The following is a 26,229-nucleotide window of genomic DNA, read 5'->3' as shown; positions in this document are numbered from 1 at the left end:
TCTGCAGTGTGGCACTATGTCAAACACTTTCCGGAAGTCTATAAATATGGAATCTGCCTGTTGCTCTTCAACCATAGTTCACAGATTACCATATGAGAAAATTAAAGATGATTGATACTTTCTAACTATATGCTGCTTTATGGACGAAATTTTCTGTCTTAAGGAAATTTATTATATCCAGACTGAAAATATGACCAATAACTCAGCATCAAATTGATTTTAAGGATATCCTTGAGGGTCCATTCTGTTATCCTTTTTATGTACAGGGGTCATCTGTACTTTCTTCCAGTCACTTGTGCTGAGTGAGAGATTTATGACAAATCAAAGCTAAGGAAAGGGCTAGTACTCTCTGTAAAACCAAACTGGGATTCCATCCAGACCTGGTGACTCATTTGTTTTCAACTCTCTATGCCAGCGATGCCTAATACTATTTCCTTCATACGAAAGTCTGTGTGACAGTCCAGTGATGGTATGTTTGTATGATTCTCCTGTGTGAATGACATCTTAAACATGAGATTTAAAACTGTGGAGTTCCTTTTGCTGTCTTCTATTGTCACCCTAGACCAGTCAGTGGCTGATTGGATAGAAGCCTTTGACCCGCTTAAAACTTTTACATAGGACCAGAATTTTCTTGGTTTTTCAGCAAGACCTTTTGCTAAGGTATGATGGTGGAAGTCATCATATGCTTTGCTCACAGACATTTTTACAGGCACACAAATTTCTGCCAACTTTTGCCTGACATCATCTGAGGATTCTTTCTTGAACTGAGACTGCAAACAATCTCTGCTTCCTCAGCATTTTCTGAATTTTGTTATTAAACCATGCTGGATTTTTTCCATCCTTAATCCACCTACTCAGCACATACTTCTCCTGGACAGGATTTACAATCTGTATAAACTTTGCCCATAATTCCCCTGTATCCATCATACTAGAACTAAATGATGTCCCTTCACTGTCCAGGCCTTCTTGATGGATGTACTAATTTTCTTAGCATGATCGCTATGATGGCATCATGCTCACTAACCCCTGTCTCTATACTGACACAGTTGATAAGGTCAGGCTTGTCTGTAACTACAAGGTCTAAAATATTTCCATTAAATGTGGGCTCTCAAGCTAACTGCTCAAGAAACTGGTTGGAAAACGTGTTTCAAACTACTTCACAAGTCGGTCTGTCTGTGCCACATGCAGTAAATCCATAGACGTCTCAGTCTATACTCAGTAGGTTAAAGTCACCTGCAGCTAATATTGCTTGCTCTGGGTGCTTCCACACTTCTGAGCATAGACTTTCTTTGAATGATTCCAAAACTGTCAAAGCAGAACTGGATGGCTGGTAAAGACATCCAATAATTAACTTCTGTTTGTTGAAACAGGGTATAAGCACCCAGATAACTTCACAGCCAGACTCAGTTTTGATAGACATAATATTTTTGTCAATGACTATGAACACTCCCCTTCCTATGGCACCTGATCTCTCTATTCTATATGCATTCCATGTCTTGCTAAATATTTCAGAACTTTTTTCTTTGGGTAATTTGAGTGCAACAACTTTCATGGAGGTCAGTAAATTCAGGAACATTGTTACAAACACTTCAAGAATTTGCTGTGAAAATTTTGACTTTTTACACAGTCTGATCTCACTCTTGGCATATCTGCTGGTGAGTGTTCACCATAAAAGATCAAACTGTTGCCCTGCCTAAAACCACCATGTGAACTCCACAAGTAGTATGCTACCTGAGTAGAGTGCTCCTGGCCAAAGGAACTCGATCAGCTCTGGGAACAATGCTGCAGATTGTGAGATCTGGTTGCACCCTGCCTGTGCGGCCATCAGTCTTCACTACCTATGCCAGCCACCCATACAAACTTAGAATGACCTGAGAACCCAAGGAACAGGTGTTATTGATGCCAATGCGAGCCACAAGATGCAGGCAACTACATTCTGCATGCTTGGTAGTTGGAGGCAAGGCTTCCTCCACATCTCAGATGAGAGGGTGAGACATGTTAATTGCCATGAAGCCAATGCATGAACAGTCTGTATGCATCTGAGTGTCCATGCAGCACAGTGTTTGATGAATTTTGTTGTGGAACTGATTAGTGCAACACTTTGTGTGGTATAGCAAAATGTCTGCAAGAAATCTTTTGAGTGTTTAAAATTGTGGGTGAGCAGGTGGATGGCTTGAAGTTGGTCAAAGTGTCACTATCCTGGCCATAATGATGGGTGTGGCCACAACTGTCATCTTGCAAATAAAAAGGCCGCTAAAGTTGGAAAAGCTATGCAAAAGGATGCTAGTGGTGGTAGGTACACCACAAGAGGATCAATACATAGACCTATTGGTGAAAAGAAACAGATATTTCAGTCCTAGACAGATCCCTATAGACATTGTAACATGCTTGGAAGGATGTTAAATACATCCCAATCCAACCATACCAACACTGAGAAAGAGCTCATTCTTGGAGGGAGCATGTTGGTTGAGATCAGCAACAGTGGTCCAGAGCTATGTTCTCTGATGAATCCCTCTATATTGTATCGAGTTGTTCTGTCCACCAGTTAGAGTGAAGAGTGCCAGGAGCATTTTACACATCACAGGATGTTCATGAACTTTAAAGGTATGGCCTAGGCCTTATGCTGTGGGCAGGCATTATGCAGAATGTCCCAACACAGCTGCATATTTTTGGGCAAGGTACACAGCAGTATTGCCGGGAGATTATTTTGGATCATGTCTGTCTGTTTAGGGGTGCAGTGTGTCCCAACTTTCTGTTTATGGATGACACTCTCCCCCCCCCCCCCCCCCCCCTACACACACACACACATGTGCACAGGACCACTGAGGGCTTGGAAACACTGTAGGTTTCACTGTAGTGTCACTATGTGACCACTCCATTTTGCATCATTTCTGTGTTTTGTGGACTGTAAAATTTTACATTTCTGAATATTTAAAGCGAGTTGACATTCTATGCACCACTTTTAAATCTTAGTAAGACCCTTTGGAATATATGTGCACCTTATTATGAATAGTACCCCATTACAGAAAACTGCTTCATCTACAAAATTTTCCAGGTTTCAATTAACAATATCTGGCAGGTCATTACTATACAACTTGAATGACAAAGGTCCCAGCACACTTTTCTCTGGCATACTTGAAGTTATTTCTACATATATTGATGACTCTTCATCCAAGATAATATGCTGCCTTTCTGTACCAAAAGATCCACAATTCCATCACAAATTTTGTTTGGTACCATTATGAACAAACTTCAGTTAACAAGCATTTGTGAGGTATTGAGTTAAATGGTTTTTTGGAACTCAAGAAATGCTGCATTTACCTAACTCCCTTGTCACATCACTTTCACAATGTTATAAGAGGAAAGTGCAAGTTTGGTTCTTTATGACCAATGTTTCTGGAATCCATTTTGGATGGGAAGGAGGAGCTCAAAATATATTTTAAGACTGTGCAACATGTAATTGTCACTGACATTGGATGGTAGTTTAGGGGATGACTTTCATTACTTTTCTGCTAGATTGTTATGAACTGTGCTTTCTTCTAGCTACTTATCACATTGCTTCATTTGAGGGATCTAAAATATATTATGTTTAAGAGAAAGTCTGACTCTGCTGCAAACTCTGTATAGAATGTGGCAGGGATTCTTTTGTGTCAAGGGCCCTTGTCCAATTTTAGAGACCTTTCATTGTTGCTCAGTGTCACTGATATCACTCCTATTTGCTACAGTGTGAGAATTAATCTAGGACCATTCTTTCAGACTCTCTTTAGCTATGGAACATCTGAAATGTGTGTTCAGCAAAACTGTTTTGTATTACTATCCCCAATTTCAGTTCATGGAGCATATGTACATGTGTGTCTCAATACTAGCTTCAGTGCAACTTGAGGCCTTTACATATGGCCAAAATATCATTGGGTTTTGTGAGAGGAGTTTCAATAAATTCAGCTATGGTAGTCACTGACGACTTTACACATTGCCAGTCTGACAACCAAACATGTTTAATTTAGCATCTCTCCATCTATTGCACTGTGCTCTGTTATGCACCTATAGTGCAGACGCTACTGGTTTATTAGAGGTTTCTTTACAGTATGTCTGTACCAAAGAAGAGACCTGTCATCATGAAATTTTCTGTTAGTAATACAGCTATCCAGCACTCAGTAATTATTTTTCTAAACTTGAGCCACAATTCCTCCATATTTATGTTCCTGGCTATAGCTAAATATGTCACATTTCTCCTTGAGATATGACACTACTGTCTCTTTATCTAGTTTAGTAAAACTACAGCTTTTTACTAGTAGTAGTTACTCTGTGTACTTCAGTTACTGATACAACTGCCTCACTCACAGAGGTCAGGTGTATTTGTTATCATTAGATTTAATGTAGGAGTATTTCTGTCAGCAGTGGGCTTCAGAACTATTTGTCCTGAGTAGTTTTCGGAGAAAGTGTTTAATATTGTTTCACATTCTTCTCATATCCTCCACATACCAAATTGTAATTATTTAAATCAAATATTGATTAACTAAAGTCTCCTCCAACAAATGACAGCATTATTGCAGAACATCTGCATTAGCAAACCATCAGTTTCTCTAAATTTTTCTGTTACATCTGGAGATGAATTGAATTTGAATTTTATTTGATACTGTAGGATTACATTGTGTACAATGAATGTACATGTAATGTAGAACATGTCAAAAATAGAAAACATTCATTATCACATACTGTCTATCATTTTTTATTTCATTCTAACATAATTAATTATAAGTAACATCTCCTGATACGAACACTGAATAGTACAGCCATTATCATACCCTAACACATACATCAAAAATATATATGTTGACTTTACAATCATTTTGTGTGCTTCTGTTTCACTGTACAAGAACCCAAGTCTGTGACGAATACAAGTAAAGAGACAAGTGCCTGCCAAGTCCATAATGATTACAGTTGACAGTATATCTAAGTAGAACAGTGAAGTGATTTTCCCGTCTACATGGCAATGATTTGAGTTCCATATCAGTGTTGTCTGCAGTAAAATAGAAAGCAAGACATTGGGTGTGACCCTAAAAATATTAACTAGTCATACCAAAATAGCACTGTGAACACATTACGTAAAAAGAAGTGTCTTGTCTTCTACCTTGCACCTGTCATTAGCACACTGGACATGAATTAAGGATGATGACCATTCAGATACACACCCAGCCAGACAGATTTAAGTTTTCTATCATTTCCTAAATTGAGGAGTGTTTTTACAAAAGTTGATAAAGCAAAAAAAAGTAAATTCTTGAGGAAATACATTTGTTTTAAGTATCATACCAAAATACTCATTATATAAATGAGATAATTTAAGATTTACACTGCTTTTGTAGGCAAAATTCTGACTGAGTGTTGATGTTTAAAAAAAAATTCATTTTTTATATCAGAGTAGAGGGACAAAATTTACAAGTTCTTTCAAAAGTCAATAACTGCAAAGATGGAAGTTAAAACATTTTGTTAATGTACACATTCAGAGTGATTTATTATGTTTATTTTTTATCTTTAGTTACAAAGAAAGCTACTTTATTGATCATTTTGCACAGAAATACAATAATGCACTACAGTATAACACATTAGCATCATGCTTTTACATAAATATTTGATAAGCAGAAGTGCAAAATGGCAATCATTGTTATTGAAATACAACACAAAATTCTGGCTGAAACCATATTTAATAGGAAATTTATTGACAAGTTTCAACAATGTACTTAAAAAATTCTTCTGTTCCTCCTCTACATTAAAATGCTTCAAAAGTTTTCTGACATCATTTTTCTTTTTCTTGCTGAACATGTTCTACTTTCCCAAGTCCCAAGGCGGGTGCTTAACTAACTTCCTGACTGTTATTTCTGAATTTCCATTCCCCAAACTCTGCAAGACTCCCAGTATAACAGTCTGACCCTGACAACATAACCTTATTTCATAAGCAATTACTCACTTAGCAGTAATTTTGAAAGGCATCTTAGATTACAGGGCTTTTAGTGCACTAGACTTGTGATACTTTGCTTCCAAATTTTTATTTAGTATCTTGACATGTCATATTGTTCTAGCTCTTTACAGTCTACCAACACTGTGTCAGGTGGCGTACAGCTGAGACCATGAATAGGGACGTAAGGCACCAACTTACTAAATTTTCTGCTCTCTTCCATAAGGCCACTATAATGCACATCATTACTGTATTTTTATTTTGACTGGTACAGGAGTCAGAAACTAAGTGGATTTCATTTGGATCATTTTTTTGTTAGGACACATCAAAGTTTCTGAGAAAGTCCAATAGAGCAGAGGCTACTTGGCTACATTCTTTCAGTCCTTCTGTTTCAAGCAAAGTATAGAAAGCAATCCTTTCCCTTCTCTTCACTCAGGAATGAATCATAACGCCCAAATTTTGTAGCCAAACCTGTCTTGAATAAAATGCTTCACCTGCAGGGAGCTTTGATACTGGCTGATTTTGTTGTATGTCAGAACATGCTTTAACCACCTTAGGATTTTCCTCCTTCATTATTGCATAGAACTTTTTAGCATGAAGTTTGTGCAATTTGTGATTTTTTATTAACTGATTATTTTTCTCCAGATCTTGTTCCTCCTTTTAATTTCAGCAGACTAATCTTGCATGTTGAGCATGTGTCCGTATTGGGTGTTATAAATGACAAGTTAAAGCAGTGACAGTAAATACGCTTTTACTTTGATAAAGAGATAGTTGGAAGGTTGGAAGTCTCTTTTTTAATGAAATGTATCCACATTTTGACTGCATTCATCTTGGATGGTAACTACCCTCTTTTGGACTTTTTTCTTGAATAGTGTCTCTCTCTACACTTATTTGTTTTGATATAATTCTTTATAGGTTGTGTAACTTCCTGATCTTTAGTAGTTCTGCAATCTACCCCCACCCCCTTGCCCCCTCCCCCTTCCACAGTATTCAATCAGTAACTTCCCTATTACATAAAATTTATTGGCTAAATTTGAGTGTGTCTTTGGACATCACTGAAGTTGCTTGAAATTTTGTAGCACATACAGAAACTGTCTTGCATACTTTTTCCTATTGCTGTACATTATCAAAACAATATTCTTCCTTTGTGCTTCTTTCTTGATTTTTCTGCATGGTAATGTGATTACCATGTGTTTCATTAATAGTTTAACCTGGTCTGTTCTTTTAACTGTTCTCATGATGATGAAAAGTTGTGATATAATCATAATTGAGATCGGGTGCTCGGCATTTTTTTCTTCCTAATGCTTTTCGGATGATTGGTATGTCTGGTGGCCCAAGTGAATAGCAATGGTTCGCTTTTCTTGTTGGACTTCGTTCATGCTTTTGATGCTTTCACTCTCGACCAGGACTTTCTATGACCTGAGCACTCAGCTACATGTACATCATTTTCTGAATCACTTTTATTAACTTCCATTTTATAGTTTAACAGGCTACCCATTTACTGAAACTTCTCTCTTACAAAGTTGGTAATCAGGAGGTAATGTGTAAACCTGTAAACCACTAATTTCTTTTGTTGGTTCTGTAGCAAGTGCTTGCCTACAGTTTTATTTATTTTATTTTATTTTATTTTATTTATACAAGGGCGGTTCAGAAAGTAACCTCCGATTGGTCACAGTGCGGGTTGTGGGGGGAGTAGCGACGCCATCTGTGCGTTCACGCACTCAACAGGTCAGTCGGCATCAAGCCGTGGTCGAGTGAACGTTGTACCTGCACTAGTTTAGTTTTTGTGGCAGTTTGAAATGTGTGCTGCAATAGAAAACCCCGCCAAATGTGAAGTGCGTGCTGTCATAAGGTTTTTTACAGCCAAAGGATATTCTGCAGCAGCTATTCATCGTGAGCTTTGTGCCGTGTACAGACCAAGAGTTATGAGTGAAGGAGTTGTCCGTGAATGGGTACGTTTATTTAAAAGTGGACAAGAAAACGTTCATGATGAAGAGAGGAGTGGTAGACCATCATTGGTGACTGACGAACTCGTTCAGACAGTTGATGCAAAAGTTCGTGAAAATCGACGTTTCTCAATGTTGGAGTTGTCTACTGGTTTTCCACAGATTTCTAAGACTCTCTTGTATGAGATAGTGACAGCAAGATTGGGTTACCGTAAGTTCTGTGCACGATGGGTGCCCAAAATTCTTACCGACCACCACAAAACTCAAAGAATGGCCTCTGCATTAGACTTTCTGTCACGTTATGAGGATGAAGGAGAACCATTGTTAAACAGAATCGTGACCGGTGACGAAACCTGGATTAAGTACGTGAACCCTGAGACAAAAGAACAATCAAAGATGTGGGCACATTCAAATTCGCCTACCAAACCAAGAAAAGCCTCGCAAGATTTTTCTGCCAGAAAACTGATGGCAACGGTGTTTTGGGATGCCAAAGGTGTGTTGTTGGTTGAATTCATGGAACATGGTATGACCATTAATCAAGACGTGTACTGTGAAACAATAAAAAAGTTACGACGGGCTATACAGAACAAACGCCGTGGTATGCTGACTTCCGGTATCGTTTTTTTGCACGATAACGCCCGTCCTCACTCTGCTCGCAGAACAATGGCCCTTCTTGAGTCCTTCAAGTGGGACGTTATCAACCATCCACCTTACAGCCCAGACCTGGCGCCAAGTGATTATCACCTCTTCATGCATTTGAAGAAATGGCTCAGGTCACAGCGGTTTGATGACGACGAAGAGCTCAAAGATGCGCTCACAGGCTGGCTCCAGGCACAAGCGGGTGATTTTTATGCAGAAGGAATTTCAAAGCTTGTGAAGAGATACGATAAGTGCCTCAATCGCTATGGAGACTATGTAGAAAAATAGTGCAAAGATGTAGTTGTAAGATGTATATATTAAAATATTTTTATTTAACTTGGTGTATTTTTTTAAATCAACTGGAGGTTACTTTCTGAACGGCCCTCATACATATATTTATATTTATATTATGCTCCTTGATTACTCCATACAAATGTCAGGATGGTTTCTTTGTCAAGAACAAGGGAAATTTTCTTCCACATCCTTTTGTAATCCAAGCTTGTGATCTGTATTTGATGACCTCGTTGCCAATGAGACATTAAAATCTTCCTTCATCCTTTTGGTACTGGTCTTAGTTTTTGAATAATCACTTCATTTTTGACAGTTTCAACCTCTTGGGGAACACAGGATTGAATAATAAATTCTAAATGTGTGCCAGCTCATTCAGTAACAGCTTTTCTAACAACAGGCAACATTCTGGGTTCAAGCCCCAGTCTGGCACACAGTTTTAATCCACCAGGAAGTCCAAAACAGAATACACACCACTGCAGAGACAACGATTCATTCTGGAGTGCTGTGTCATAAATTTTACCACACTAATTTTGTTGTATGTACAATAAAATTAAACCCTTAAAGAATAAAACAAATTGATGTACAAAACCATTTATAAAAATTTGTATAAAATTATACCAGCAAAGAGATTTGGCTCACTGACTTTGACTGTAAGAATATTGATAAAGGAATGAGATCAGTATCTACTAAACAGTATGAAATCTTTGAAACTGTGGTAGAAAATTGTCAGTGTCTCTCCTATGAATGTTAATGAGTAATAGGGACAATGCAGACATCCCAAATTCCTATTCTTGGCTAGATGTTTTGTCACTGCCTTTTTCTGACCTATAATTATGTTTCAACTGTTTATTTAAATAATATATATGACTATTGTGAGTGAATGTGGAGTGTAGTGTCATGTACTTATGAGGATAAAAATAGACACTTAACTAACTTAATTACCCCTTCCTATTAACAGATTGTCATTGTCAAATACCTTAGCTCTATGTGATATAGTGAAGAAACTTGGGATTAACATATAGTCGAAAGATCAGAAACATTATATCACCATCTGTCTCCAATCATTCTCAGGCTAATACGCTGATGAATAATTTTTCTCCCATGTTTAGTTTTTTTTTAGTTTATTATCATCCTGTGTGTCACTTACATAGTGTAACAATACCAAACAGCATATGCACAGCACAAGTCTACAATTTAATATAATAAATATAAAATTAACACTTTACAAGATACTAAAAATGATACAAAGAACTAATCCAATGGACTTACACATGCTCTCTGAACAAGTAAATAATGATTTGACATTTATGTAGTAGACTTTGAAAAACACAATTATCATATCATAGAGTATACAAAAATTGTAACATTTACAATGAGAACAGTATTATTCAAATTGACAATGAAGAAAAGACAAGTATTTTTTAGTGATTCAACCAGATAATTCAGAGTACATTACTCAGTTCAACTGCAGTGGTGGATGCAACAAGCATAGACATTAAGAATGAATAATTAAGTAACTACAGATCCCTTGGATCTAGTGCAGTAGTAGATGCAGGAACTGCTAACAGACAATACTTTCAAAGATGCAGCAGCCACAGAAATAATTCAAGCTACTAAATCTCTCAAAAATATTAATAGATTCTCTACTAATGTGGATCTGGCAAAGTATTTATATCCCTGACTTACAGCTAGGATTCATCTCACACTATCTCACAATCAATAAACATGGAAATAATATTTAAAAATATGATACTCTCTTACTACCCAGGTAGAGTATCTTGATTGTGTCTGTAATGTTGAAATTGGGCCATTTGCATATATCCTTATGACAAATGTCTAAATTTCAGTTTAGCCTAGCATACACTTTTAATTCATCTAGGATGGCTTGCATTGTTGAGAACACATAACATCAAAGTAAAACTTTCTGTTAACATATTTTGTTACGGTCACCAGACAATATTGCATCCATAATTTGCATGCTTTTGCTCTTTCATATTTTGTAAAATTAGATTGTGGGACAGTGTAACTAAGTTCAGCAAAATGTCAGCTCACAAAAATTGGAGGAAGTATTTCGTGTATATTTGATAGTCAAATGTCTGGCACTGACTACATCAAGAACATAGAAATTAATTCACTCAAGAATCAAGAATCAAGAATTTTATTCACTGTAGATCATTTTACAATGATATTTGCTTTGTCATACAAGATGTACCAGTACATACAGAATAATAAAATAAACTTCTGTCAATACATTATAGAATACATTTGAAGCATGGCAGTGCACCAAATTACAAAGGATAGCTTTTAAAAGTTAACGCAACAAGCTATCTTATAATCTAATATAATATGGTATTTTATTGTTTATAGTATAAACTTTGTAATTACACATGATTAACCACAGCACAAAATAATATGTTTAACTACAGACAACTTTTAAATGCTTATATTCTCCTCAGGCATCTCAAAGAATTCTTTAATGTCATAGAATGGATGATCTGACAGCCAGCTGTACCACATAATTTTAAAAGAATTTGTATCCATGTCATAGAATGGATGATCTGACAGCCAGCTGTACCACATAATTTTAAAAGAATTTGTATCCATAGACTGAACATGAACTGGCAGTTTATTGAACATTTTGAGTGGATTAACTTTGTGGGAATTTCCTGTTCTCACTAATCTGTGGCACGGTATGTCTAAATTACCATTAGCCCTGGTGTTGTGTTCATGTATTTCCCTTCTGGCAATAAATTCTGAAAAAATATTTTTTATATATAGTACAGACACTAGATGTATAGATTTATAATTGTAAGTATTCTGAGTCTGGAAAAAAGAGGACGACAGTGCTCCCTATGACCTCTTTTACATAATATATGTATGACTTTTTTTTGTAATTTCAATACGTTTTTGATGTGAGGGGAGAGCCCCCATATAATCAGACCATATGAAATATGTGACTGGAATAGCCCAAAGTATGTCACCCTGAGGTACTCCAAGCTCACTACCTCCCTTAGTTTCAAGAGAAGGTATGCCACCCGAGATATTTTTTCACATACATGATTGACATGTTCCTCCCAATATAGTTTTGAGTCAATGTGAATACCTAACAGTTTTACCAACTTATTGCCTACTTCATTTGATGTTCCCATTAGAAGTTGTTGTGTTTTGTCAGGGTTGCATAGGAGCTTATTGGCTGCAAACCAGTCCAGGGCTTATTGTGAGCATAACACACAACAGGGTGAGCTATATTTTTAGGTAAATCATTAATAGCGACAATGAAGAAGAATGGTCCAAAGATAGACCCTTGTGGTACACCTATGATGATTTCCATGATGGAAGAATTTAAATTTCTGACTGAAACAAATTGTTTTCGGTTACTTAAATAAGAATTTATCACAGATAAAGTGCTCCCTCTCACCTCATAAAACTCTAGTTTCCCCAGTAGTATGTCAACAGGAATGCAATCGAAAGCTTTGCTTAGGTCACATAATACCAGTGATAACATGCTATTATTTTCAAAAGCTGTTAAGGTTTAGTCAATCATTTCCAAGATGGCCCCTGTTGTGTTCTTCCCTTTTCAAAAGCCAAACTGATTGTTACATAGGATATTGTGTTTTTCAAATAAGTTGCTTATTTGTGTGTGTATCAGTGCCTCAAATACCTTTGAGAATATTGGAACAATGGAGACTGGTCTGTAGCTTTGGGGGAGATGTTTGTCTCCTTTTTTAAAAACTGGGACAACTTTTGATACCTTGAGTGCATCCGGAAAAACTCCAAATTCTACACATTTATTAAAAATATAAGCTAATGGTTTGGCGATTGAGTGTATTGTCTTTTTAATTACGTTATTTGATAACCAATAACAGTCCATACTTGTAGAACCTGAAAATTTGGATACAGCTTTTATAACATCAGCAGGTGTGACAGCCCTCCATTGAAATGCCAGGTTAACAGGCAGTGGTGTTCCAACAAGGTTCATTGCAGATGAATTTGTTGCTTTGATACTGTTACTTATTTCTTTAACCGAGTTTGAAAAGTACTCATTTAATTCTTCAGGATCAAGCAGAGCTGTTTCTGTGTGTTTCGGTGTATTCTGTTGTTTTATTATTTGCCAGGCTGCCTTGCATTTATTGGGAGCTCTTTCTATATAATTCTCCACTGCTTGCTTTTTTGCCAGAAGAAGTTTAGCTTTATAGTATTTTTTGCATTTCAGATATGACCTATGAATGTTCACACTCTGTTCTGCCCTTGGTCAGAGGCTTGTTTATGCATCTGGTACAGCATATGCAAGTTTCCTCTAATTTCTACTAGCTCTTGTGTGAACCAGTTCAGACTTTTCTTTTTCATTTCATTTGGATATCTAATTTTTTTTACTGGTGAGCAAGAATACCATAAATCTGTGTACTTTTTAAAGAAGTTACCAAAGCTAATTTCAGCTTCCCTTTTTCCAGATTGACAATTATATATAAAGTCCCAATCTGCACTTCCTAATCTATCAACAAACATATATATGTACTCTTCCTTCTGTCTTCGCACCACTACTACTTTAGATTTTTCAGTTTTAACTAGCTGACTCTTACAGAGTGTAAGGAGTAGTGACTCATGATCTGCAAGTCCACTTCCTGCAAGTCTAACTGTAAAATCCTCCCTATGGAAATTCACAATAATATTGTCTATACAGGCATTCTTACCTGTGGCACAGTTATTTGTACAATAGAGGTCTAATGATCTTAGCATATTCAAAAATGTCCTAGCAACTGGTCTCTGTGTGTTTACCATTTCTATGTTGAAATCACCACATGTAGCAATTCTCGTTTTACTCTTCAATATTTTTTAAATTGTTAATTCACATTTTTCAATAAACAAATTTACATCACCGTCTGGCGACCTATATAGACTAACTACCACTATATTTTCATTCATTAGTTTTACACAACTAGACTCCCCATCTAGCACTGAGGAGTATGTAGATACATCAATTCTGGAAAACATTATTCCTTCTTTGACAGAAATTCCCGCCACACCATTCTTTCTCTGTTTTCTACATATCATGTCTCCCACAACATACCCTTGGGTAATGAACATATTTACTTGTTCTTGTGTTAACCAGTGCTCAGATACACATATAACATCTACATGCTCAGTGTTACATAAATGTTCTAATTCTAAAATTTTATTTCTAATGCAACATATGTTAACTTGTAGAAAAGTAAGTAGTTTGTCTCTATCTGTATTCCTCTGAGAGCAATTTGACTTTATATTTGAAGTTGTAGATTCCGTTAATGTCTTTAATCTTGATGCACTGTGATCATATGTGTTATGATGGTCACATACCTGTTCATCCACTTGATGACTCACTTTGTTAACTGCTTTTGTCTGTGAAACCACTGCTGATCCCACCAAAAATCCTGGTCCCTCGGTTGTGGTTTCTTTTTTTGGGTTGACTGCCGTACTCCACGTGTTGGTATTCTCATCCCTTGAGCTTGACTTGCTGTTCTTCTTTTTGCAAGTAGGTCTCTCTTCTTATATGGTGCCTTCTTTGCTGCCACCTCATTTGCTGCTTCTTCAAACTTTTGCACTGTCCTCTTGGGTAAGTTTATTGCTTGAGTAATTGTCCTCTCCACACAAACAGAGTTCACTTTTAAGGATTCTGTTGTTATTTGTGCTGGAGTTGAGTCAGTAACAATTCTCACTGATTCTTTATCTGAGGCTTCAGTATACTTCCATTTAAGTTCTATTGCTGTTTTGAACACTTTCCTGTTTGTTTCCACTGATTCATAAATCCTTGTGGCAATTAGTTCTTTACCAGTTGCATGAATGTGTTGTCCATGTGCTGTATAAAGCTCCTTGTTAATAGGAGTATCAATAAAACAAGTGTTATGGAAGCCTTTCACTATTTTTTTTAGTTTTCTGTTTGCAGATTAAATTTCTTGGTTTACACAAGACCATTCAGGCAGCTCATGTCTATATGGTACACCAACTACAATCACCTTTGTATTTGTATTTTGTAATGCTGACAAGGCTTTATGTAGTGAACGAATTGCCAACTTGGTTTCATTCTTTGCTACATCATTAGCCCCTGCCCAGATAACTGCAAAATCTTCACTTGTCAACTTATGAAGGTCATTGCATTTTTTTAGTATTACACTAGTGGGGGCACCTGGTATCACCTCCCCTTCAACGTCATATTTATTTGAAGCTAAGTTTAAAATGTTTCTTGCACAGTCTCTGCCATGACCATCTGAGGCAATGAATATTTTGGGTCTCCTATTCACTTACTGACTCTCAGGAGCAAAGGTTTTCATTTTCATTGCTGCACCCATAGATTGATTTCCTTTTTGAACTGCATTCTGTGTTGTGGTATGCACACTGTGTTGTGAATCGTGATTTATGTTGGGTGCATCAAATCTGTAGTTTTTGCACATTTCTATCTTGCCTGATTCTCGCTTCTGTAGTTCGTTTGTTAGCAAACATATAATTGTTTTTGAATACTTAAGTTCCTTTCTTACTATTCTGAGTTCATTCTGTAACTTTTCGCACACACACGTTTTTAACGGGTCTGTTTTGATTTTGTCCATATCGTCACCGTCAGTACAAAAACAATCAATGCATTTCCAGCTTTTCACTCTATTCGTTGAATTTACACATGAGTACTGGAATTTCCTGTTACACTTTACACAACACACACCTTTTCTTGCTGTTTTGTTACAGGGACACGGTTTATTCCACGCTTCCTCACTTATTTCATAAATAGTATTCAAATTTTCCGAACTGGTCACGCCCATTGTGCACTAGTTAGTTTCAAAGCACAATATGTCACTGTTCTTTCAACAGATCGCCGTATTTTTAGTTACTCACTGAGAACAATTACTAATCCACATATACACACCATAATATGTTTAACTTATTATTGTGCTGTTTATGTGCAAATAATTAATCATAGTAAAATAAATAATTATACCTGTGACTACAATACAATGCAAAAAACCATAATTTCTGTATTGAGTCTGTATTCTTGATGCGTTACAGAATAATGCCCTTTTCATAATATACATGTATTTAGTAAATTCACAGTGAGCAGAGGACAGGATACTGAGAATCTTCAGAAATTCAAAAGTTCACTAAATTCAGATTGTGTAAATAGTCCTCCCATTGATTATTTGAGTATTAGAATTCTAGATTTACTACTCTCTCTTAGATTTCCAGGAAGTAATTGTTTTGGGTAAATAATCATAGTAATTGTTATTTTCAAACAGTTATCACAACACCCATAAAATTTAAAAGTTTGTATTAATAGATGAACTATATTATTCAATGGTACAGTTGTAAAATCAGCAGAAGTTTTCAGAATACCACCTGCTTTTGCCACTTGTGTGAGATATTCATCTGCATCCCTCTTCTGTGTAAGTAAACAGTGGAAAGTACCATGACAGTTAATATAAATTGTGTTCATTTAATAACAGCTACTAATGCAGTCTTTAGAAGCAGTTAACCATAGCTCCATGTTTGTGACAATCTATAGTAATGGCCAGCACACGTCTGAAGTTCTCTCTCTATGGGAACCACAGAATACTCATGCAGCCTGATTTAAATTATTCCATCTGTTGAATGTAATGTTTGTGATGTTTGCATGACATTATGTATCCATTTCTGTGATTGGTTGATAGAAGCAAACTGAACTGACGCCATTGATGTTTTTGCAAACTAAAGTGCTGAATTTGATTGTTTTCTTATTTATACTTGCAGATAACAAATGTATGAAGTTTAATCGGTATACCAAATTAAAGTTCTCTACAAACTGTGTCATTTCCTGTATGATTTGTTTTGTAAAATTTTCAGGAAATGTGATGTTCATAGTTAAAATTGTTGGAATATAATTCATTCAAAATATGGTATTTCAGTCTGATGTCACATCAGGGTTTACTATGTGGGGAATGAACTGTAATGAGACTCGGCCTTCAGGGGGAAAAAGTCAAAATTCAATTTCAACATACCATAACTATCAGTTACAAATAACAATAAACTGCAATTCTCAGATGTAAAACAGTTTTATAAGTGAAAATGCAAAAGGCTGTGATATTTGCTAAAACTTCAGATTTCACATTAATTGTAAAAAACACTGACTTCATATTATTTATTGTAATTCTACTATGTGATTATCAAGGTTTACTCATTTTCCACTGACATATTGGGAATGGGCAAAGCAGTTACTTGTATGTCTCTAAGTGAGAATATTTTACATGTGTGATGTGGAAGAAAATAAAAAAAGTTAATACAATCATTATGAGAAATTTCCTAAGTAAGCTTCTTCAAAATATTAGCTTTATTTCTGCTATGTGAGATTTTTAAGTACAGTATAGTTTTCTTTCATAGACAAATTGCAGTTTGCTAATAGAGTTTTACAAATCACCTAAAACTGATCAAATTCTTTGTGTAAAACCAAGTATATGCAGTCACTGATAAAATAAAGTTTGCTAGCAAAGTAACATTCCCAAGTGTCAATAAACGATCTTGATGAAACTTCACAGGTATGTAGAAGGTGCAAAATAGTGGGATATGCATTTTTTTGTTTTTGTTCAATTTCACTTTTAAGCAGTAAAACATACCATGAAAGGTAATTTAGCCTTTTAGGTTTAGAGGGAATATCCTTGAATTGATGATACATAAAAAAGGTTTTTCTATAAAAATTTATACTGGCATGTAATAAATGTTCTTGAAAACTGTTCAGTCAACTTTTATAATAATTTGAAATTTTGCAAAATTCCCCACCATTGTTAATTAATTTTCAAAAGTGAAAACCTTTGTTACAATGCAAATTAAATAAGCTTTTAAGATCCATACAACCTTGTGTAGTGAAGCTGGTTTCTTAAATACTATTTCTGGAAAATAAGCTGTACACAATGTGCTATCTGAGAGTTTTCAGCATACCTCATTAAAATATGCAAACATCCATTACTATTCTAATCATTTATTTTACTTATATTTGTTTTGTTTTAAAATGTTGTTTTACATTTTACATATATGGCTTTTATGTTTCTTACTTTACTGTTTATATACATGTATTTTGCTAATTGAAAATAGAAATTAACTCATTATTATAACATATGTTTCAACTAGTTTCCTACTTGCCACCTTTGGATGCAGATGACAAGTAGGAAACTTGCTGAAATGTTGCTGCAGAGCAATGCCTTGACTCACCTATTAACGTGAGGAGACTTCATCATCAATTACAATATTGACTATCTGTAAAGAAATAACATAAGGTTTTTTTTTATGCCATGCACATAAAATGAATGAAATTTCCTCACGTAATGTATATGACATGGAAGACAATGTAAAACAAAATTCAGCAGGATTTCAAGTTGTCATGGGTGATTTTCTGAATATCCTGAGATGTATCAGGCTGTTTCCAATACATTGGTAAACCTTGGTGAAGATAAATGGTTATGTACTAATGGCTGCCACTTGATTATATTGTTTCTCAAGTGTAGATTGACATTATAGTCATTCAACAGAAATAGATCTGAAAGTCTTCTCACAAAGTTCTTCCAACATCAGAACCTGTATATATCCCATGGCTGTGCAAAGGGCTGTGATCCCTTTGAGATCACCAGATGAACAAGTTTCTTGTCCCTAGATATGATGCTCTAAATGGTTCTTTTATATTGACCATTGCAAGAACCTAACAATTATACAGATATTTCTCCCTCACTGGGAAAGAAAACATCTTTCAAATAGCTTTTGACATGATCAGACATTTTTTTAACCAGATTTCAAAGCTGTCACAAGGACATTTGGGGCTTCAAAAACAGATTCTCTAATTCTTGCTCGAAGCTCACCACTAGTTTCATTTAAAACTATGAGAAGGTGGGTGGCCAATGTGAAAAAAACTGTTTTGAGCTTCGTACCTGAGAACAAGGAAAGTTTAATGATCCCAAAGCACTTGACAGCACAGGTACAGCTGTGTAATGTGTACAGCTTTCAAAGTTGGAAAAACTTTGTGAGAAAGTTTACAAATCTACTCCTGTTTAATGATTATGATGTCATTCTCCATGCGAGAAACAATACAATCAAGCTGCAGTCACTAACATACAATCAGTTCTCTTCACCAAGGCTTACAAATGTAATGAAATATGCCTGATACAAATCAAGACATTTAGAGGATCACCTGTGACAATTTGAAATTCTGTTGAGTTTTGTTCTGTATTGTCTTCTTTGTTGTGTATATTATGTGATGAAATTTTGTTATTTTATGTGTATGGTGTAAAAAAGTCAGGTTTTATGCATTTCCTTACAGGTTATCAATATTGTAAATATTTTATTTCATAATAATGAGTTACTTTTTATTTTCAATTAGCAAAATATGTGTATGCAAACAGTAAAGTAAGAAACAACAAAAAGCCATTCATGGATGTAAAATGTGAAACAACAGTTTAAAACATAAAACAAATAAAAATAAAATAAATGATTAGAATAGTAATGAATGTTTACATATTTTAATTAGGTATACTGAAAATACTTGGATCTACATTGCGTACAGCTTATTTTCCAAGAATGGTATTTCAGAAATCAGCTTTATTACATAGGAATGTTTGTGTCTTGAAAATATCTTTAATTGTATTGTGATAAAAGTTTTCATTTTTCAGATTTTATTAATGTGAAATTATTTTTAGGAATTTATATGAATGAAATGATAATGTTCTGTCACACCAGCGGCCACTGCATAGAGTAAAGTATCTTTTCATTTCATCATTAGCTCAATTTTTTGTCTGTGAGCCATTTGCAAATATTTGTGAAATTTAGACCACCAAAACTGACATACATGCATTAGAATCCAAGCAATCATCAAACCACATAACGGTAAAAATGTACTCTACATAGTCCAGTATATTCCTGCTCTCTGAAGTCAAATGTTGCTTCACTCCTGTTTCTGATATACTTGGTGTAAAGGCTTCAATTATTTCAATTATGAAGTCTGGATAACACCCCCATTTTTACCCTTATATGCTTTGATGATTGCTTTGCCTCTCACCTAACTCACATGTGGGAGGATGGTGATTTAAATTCCAATCTAGCCATACAGATTTAGGTTTGCCACTACTTCACTGAGTTGCCTATGACCAATGGTGGGGTGGCTCATTTTAAAAAGACATGATTCGTTTCCTGCTTGATCCTTTTCAAATCCACACTTGTGCTACAATTCTAAAGACACCAACACCAGAGGGATGATAAACCTTAATACTCCTTTTTTACAACCCAAGTATGTCCATTTTGATAGCTTACACTATACGAGCATTTGAAATTGGCTTCACAGCCAAAACTGAGCAAGAACAAAAACAAAATGAAGGTATATTTTAAACCACCCAGTGTCTGCCAGTGTGACAGAATGTTAATGCTCAATTTATGGTTGCTGTGAAATCTGTGGCAGCTATACATTACAGTAACGCTTTTAGAGCATATGTCATTTTCAATTTCAGCAGCCCTTCGACATTGTCTGTAGTGGATTCTGTATCTTTTATATCCTAGTGGTACACTAATTGAATGATGGCAACATTCCTTGTTTTCCCTTTCTTAAGGAACATTAGGAAGTAGAAATAAACATTTTGACACTCATTTTGCTATTGTCTGTCACAGTCCATATCTTAGTAATAAGTATATTCACACAAATGTTTTGCACCTCTAGGAGTTCTATCTATGACAAAATTATGTGAAGATATTTGGAAAAGATTCTGCACCAGTCTTTTCTGTCATAATGATTAAAGTATTGATGTATTTGCTCCAATAGCAACTGGGCTTCAGTTAATACATACAGACATTTAAGAAACTACCTGACAATATATTTATACCAAGAGGATACCTACTATTTTCAGTTATTCTGCAACATATGTATTTATCTAGAACTATCTGCTTATCTAGAAATATCTGCTACACTCACAAGTATAAATATTTCTTATATTTGCTTCTACAGTCCCTTTTGTAGTTGGATGATCATCCACACTGCAATTGCATTGTGATAACTGAAACCAATGCCTCTTTATCACCTACAGATGTGTTATATATTTCTCCTGGGTTGGGTTTTCTAAGTAAGTTTCCCAAAAATCAAATAATGGAAAATTCAGGACAGAATTATGACAATATAAAGAAAAAGGATAGATTACTACTCACCCCACACAGGAGACACTGAATCGCACACAGGCATAACAAAAAGACTGCTGTACATTTGAGCTATTACCCATAAGGTCTTCTTTTTAATTAGAAAACACACACACATTCATGCAAGTACAATTCACACACATATGATTACTGTCTGTGGCTGTTCATAGAAGACCTTTTTGCTAGAGGCTCAAATGTATAGCAGTCTTTTTGTTGTGCCTGTCTTTAGCTCAACATCTTCTCTATGTGTCAAGTAGAAATCTATTCTTTTTCATAATATTGTGATGATTTTTGTAGAATTCATTCTGAATAATTCTGTGGGAATTTTTATTTCAACTGCTACTTGTAAAATTTCCGTTTTCTCACTCTTTTGCCAATTCTTCCAATTATTATAACACATTTCTTTAATTACAGTCATTTATCACAAAAATTATCATTACACCATTCATTTCAGTTCATAGTGACCATTTTAAGAACTTGTATGACTCCAGCATGCTGAGTATAGTGGGACAGCAACTCATTTTAGATTGTGATGCAAAAAGAGACAGCCAGAGTAGCAAGTAAAATGAATGTTTATTTAATGAGTGACTGGATTCAGGCTACACCCATTCTCAAACCAATCAATGTTTGCCAAGTACAATTTACATCCAAACTAGCACTAAATAAAGTGGGTATGGGACCACACATATATGTACACACTTTATTTACTGCTATTTTGGATGGATATTAGCTGGGTTGAGAATGGGCACAGGCCAAAACAGGTCACCAACTAAAAAACCATCAGTTTTATTTGCAACTCTGCCTGTCTGTGTTCATCACAATCTTCAGATTTCTCAGAAAAATGAAAATCACATAAAACCGTTGATCAATCTACATCTGTTAAATCATGAATTATGAAATAATGAAAGGTACTAATTTCATATACATAGAATACACAAGCTTAGAATATGCTGAAACATACCTGTTTAAAATGCTGAATGACTGGCAGACATACATACTAGTGAACTCAACTTTTTCATTTACATTTATGGAGAAGTCTTAAGATGGCTAATAGAAGGATTCATCTACATTTTTTACCACTGATAGTCACTTTGCCAAAACGGTTTCGCATTTGGACTCAATTTGTACCCCTGTGTATTTAATTTTCCTGTCTACTGCTACAAGCACACCAATCCTCACCTCTCATAGGTAGTCCTTTGAGTAAATTATTAGTACTGACCCAAAAAAATCTCACTCCTGTCAGTTTCTGGTTTAACCAGTTTCTCAATACTGTTATGTGCTCCCATTGCTTCTTAGAAATTCTTCAAATCATGGTACTTTTTATGCACTGTTCTGCAGTTGATTTGTAATTGTTTGTAATTATCATATATGCAGAGAATTTATTGCTATCTGATATATGTGTGTGTGAATGCTTTGTAGCTGTGTTCATCCTCATTGGATGAAGAGTCACATAATTAAGGAGGAAAAATTTCCTAATGTGCATTTCACATCATCAACTGTGTTACCTCCTTGAGGCATTTGAAAGGATATTGTAGCTTTCACCATTACGGCACAACTCAAAGAAGTTACTGTCTGTCTTGGGACCAAAAAACAATTTAAATAATTTCATTCAGATCGATCCACAGTCATTAATATAAAAAAATAGCACAAATTACATGTTTCAGCAAAAATTGAATAGCAAAGCTCCTTCTTCCAGCACTGTGTTGCAGTCAGGAGGAGGAACTGAGTAAGAGGTCAGAACTCAAGTGACAAGCATTCTTTGATGTTAGGTGTTCTACTATCTGCATCTTATTGCACTCTTTACCACCACTTTTTGCTTTTACAACCTTGTAAACATGTCAAATTACTACCTCAGCAATGCAAACAGAATGAACATTCTGAGCCTTTCCATTCATATAAATTGACTCATTCTACATCCCTGAAAGCTGTCCTTCATGATAGGGGTTATGAAAAATGATACTTCAGTGAATAAGTCGCTTTCATCATTTCCTAAGGGGTGCCATTATTCACTATATCCTGAAGCTGCTATTGTCTGATAGACCTCTCTACTATTGACTTAGTGTGGCACAGGATGTTGGAAGTGTTCTAATAAAAGAAGTTTTTTGTACTAATTCTTGATCACTGTCAGTTTTAGACAGAATTTTGTAACTTTTGTAAATAGGATTGGCTCTTTACCAATACTGCTTTCAAAGTACTGAGTACCTAGACTTGCAAGGGTCTAGTACTTTCTGGTGCTAAGTCAGTGTTGTTGGGCAGTGATAGTATTTGAATTACTCTGTGTCCTTCAGGCATGTGAGTTTTTTAAAAAAATCTCACATATTAGATTCATCAAGTTGATGAATGTAGCAACTCATTGAATTCATTTCCGAATGTGAATATCTCTACACTCAACATTCTGGTGTTCACTCATGAAACCTATAAACTATCAGATTAAAAATATTTTCACACCCCTTTATAAGTGTAATTGACCACAAAATGTCACAAGAGTTGGACATATGAGTATAAAATGAGGCAGACATGAACATTTGAACCGTTCTAAAACTGCCAATGTTGACTGTTGGTGATGTAATTGTGAAGTGGAAATGCAAAGTGACAACCACAGCTAAACCAAGACCAGACAGACCTCATGAACTGACAGGCAGTGCCCATTGAGCATTGTGGAGGGTGGCTGTAAAATATCACATGAAATCAGCAGAAGGATCACATGTGATTTCCAAAGTGCTACCAGCAGTCCAGCTAACACAATGACTGTGCATAAGGAGTTAAATACAATGGGGTATGATCATTGAGCAGCATCTCATAAGCCACATATTTCTATAGTCAATCCTAAGCAGTGCTTGGGGTGGTTGGAAAGAGCAACACCAATGGACAGGTGATGACTGGAAATGAGTTATTTGAAGTGGTGAATCATGCTGTACACCATTACAATTTGGTGGAATAATTTGAGTTTGGTGAATGTAATTAGGTGTAGTGCCAGTGAAAAAAAATGGATGGTCTAACAGATTTTTCAACACCATTGTGGACTGTGTATAGTACAGGAAAAGTTCTCTTATGATGATTCCTTGTATCAGTATGATAATGAATCTGGTCATAAAGCAGGATCCATGAGGCAATGGTTAATGGGCAATAACACTCCTGCAATGAACTGGCCTGCTCAGTGTCCCAACCTGAACCCAATGGAACACCTTTTGGATGATTTAGAATGTCAAATTCACTCCAGACCCCTGTGTCCAATATCACTACTCTCTCTTGTTTTGAATCTTGAGGAAGAATGGGCTGCCATACCTCCACTGACATTCAGACTCCTCACTGATAGTGTTCCCAGCAGAGATCAAGCCACCATAAAGATGAAGGGTGGACACACCCCATATAAATGTCAACCAATAGGTGTCTTGAGACTGTATATTTGACCAGCCATCTGTTCCATGCAATAAAATTAAATTTTTCTGTATTAATCAGTATGTTCCTTTTGGGAATACTAGGCACTATTTATAAGATTTATGAGTTCTAAACAGAGTTCAAAGAAACTAAATTAAATTTAGTGAGCAAATTATTATATAGTTTGGGTACTTACCATTGTTATTTCACCTTTGAGTAGAATAGTTTATCCTACTGTAATGTGACAGCATTTTCTCACAAACAAACATTTTTCTAATATTAAACACAGTAGATTAATTGCTTAAAATTATACATGCAGGATATTTCATTTGCTTAAAAGAAATGATTTTATTTTTGCTGTTTACAGCTGTGCTGTTACTTTAATTATGGATTCTCATATTTCATAATTACTCAGATTCAAATTTTTTAATTATACATTGTTGCCATGAGATACTGGCTGTGTTATGTAAATTCATGATCTGGATGTTTCTTTCAAAAGTCTAGAAACTACTCAAAGATTTTTTACAATTTTCTTTGTGTGCTGACCGACATGGTTCAGACTAAGACTGGAATTTTTGTAAGATAACAAGAGACAATGGATATTTGATAATTATTTGAGCTCCAGATCTCATCATTTTTTTGTAGCTAGTCCATTTATAACACATGCAGACATCCTTTCTTAGTCATTGTACTTTATTTTCAAAGTCACCTGGTTTTGCAACATGTGAAAGCTTTACCACAAGAAAATAACAAATATAAATAAAAGCAGCTATTAAAATGAGTGCTCAATTCACATCTCAGATTTGTTTGAATAAAAAAAAGAAAGGAACTCAGAGAAGAGAGTCAACTTCTAATAGTGTTTGTTAATATTATCAATAAGTGGCACTAAGTCATTGAACCAAATCTCATGTTTTGTTTCCCTTTAACTGTGTATTTTGAATCTGCATTGTATAGTATGAAGTTTATTGTATGATTTAAAAGTGATGAATTAGTGCACACCATTTTGAATCTCAATCTACAGCTGTAGTAAGCTTTTCCTAAAAGTAATATTAAAGTACTTATTTAGAATTTTGTTTAGACAGAACCACCTGCGCCACAACCGCAAAATGTCCTAGAAGATCCAAATGCAGAGCCTGTGATGTGGGCAGTCAGTGACTTGTCATCCATTCCACCAGGAAGTATTCTAATAAATCATCAGGTGTGTGATTATGATTGTACAGTCTTTGATTAACATACTTTCATTACTGAATACAGTTCTACTTCAGATTAAACTGATATATTGAAATTGATTGTATTACCTTTGCAGACCCTTGAGGCATACACAAACCCTGATGGGTCTCTCTATCGATTTGATCCTCAACATCCTCCAAAAGTTGTAAGAGAAGACCACAGTGTGAAACTTAGCCGAGGAACTTCACCAGAACCAGAAGCTGATAATCAAACAGACAAGGACCCAGATAAGAAACGTATGTACCTTTTTCATTTGTTGATTTGCAATAAAATATTGTTATGGAGGCATAAATTTCACAGCATAAGTTTTGTACAGCACAAATATGGACTGACTCATGAAAAGCAACTGCAATTAAAAGACATGCAGTGCACTGTCAGCTAAGAATACACTCATGAGTACTTGAATTAGTGTCAGCTGCTGTGTGGGAGAGAGAGCACTTTTGTCATTGTAATAAATGAAATAGTTCACTACATCACAAGACTGTGGTGTCATCAGGGCTTGTGCTTGCTATTGGATTGACAGTGCAAAATTGGTAAGAAACATGCAACAGCACATTTCATTGTGGCCACATCCTGGATGCCTAACACATAGGACACTCCATTTCCATGGACATGCGGTTACTAGTGTTTTGTCATACC

General features: G+C 35.5%; 1 protein-coding gene across 7 annotated transcripts in view; it reads left to right on the top strand.

Annotated features, from left to right (window-relative positions):
* Window positions 1-26,229, top strand: part of LOC126470165 (cAMP-regulated phosphoprotein 21) — a 1,039,480-nt gene that overhangs the window by 913,584 nt on the left and 99,667 nt on the right. For all 7 annotated transcript variants that reach the window (XM_050097798.1, XM_050097794.1, XM_050097797.1 and 4 more), the window contains 2 exons: window positions 25,439-25,558; window positions 25,667-25,826. In XM_050097798.1, coding sequence (XP_049953755.1) covers window positions 25,439-25,558; window positions 25,667-25,826 — 280 coding nt within the window. The remainder of the gene's footprint in view (window positions 1-25,438; window positions 25,559-25,666; window positions 25,827-26,229) is intronic.

The sequence above is a fragment of the Schistocerca serialis genome, chromosome 3 (genome assembly GCF_023864345.2).
Source record: "Schistocerca serialis cubense isolate TAMUIC-IGC-003099 chromosome 3, iqSchSeri2.2, whole genome shotgun sequence".
NCBI classification, from domain to species: Eukaryota; Metazoa; Arthropoda; class Insecta; order Orthoptera; family Acrididae; genus Schistocerca; species Schistocerca serialis.
This window is presented reverse-complemented; position numbering and strand designations above follow the sequence as displayed.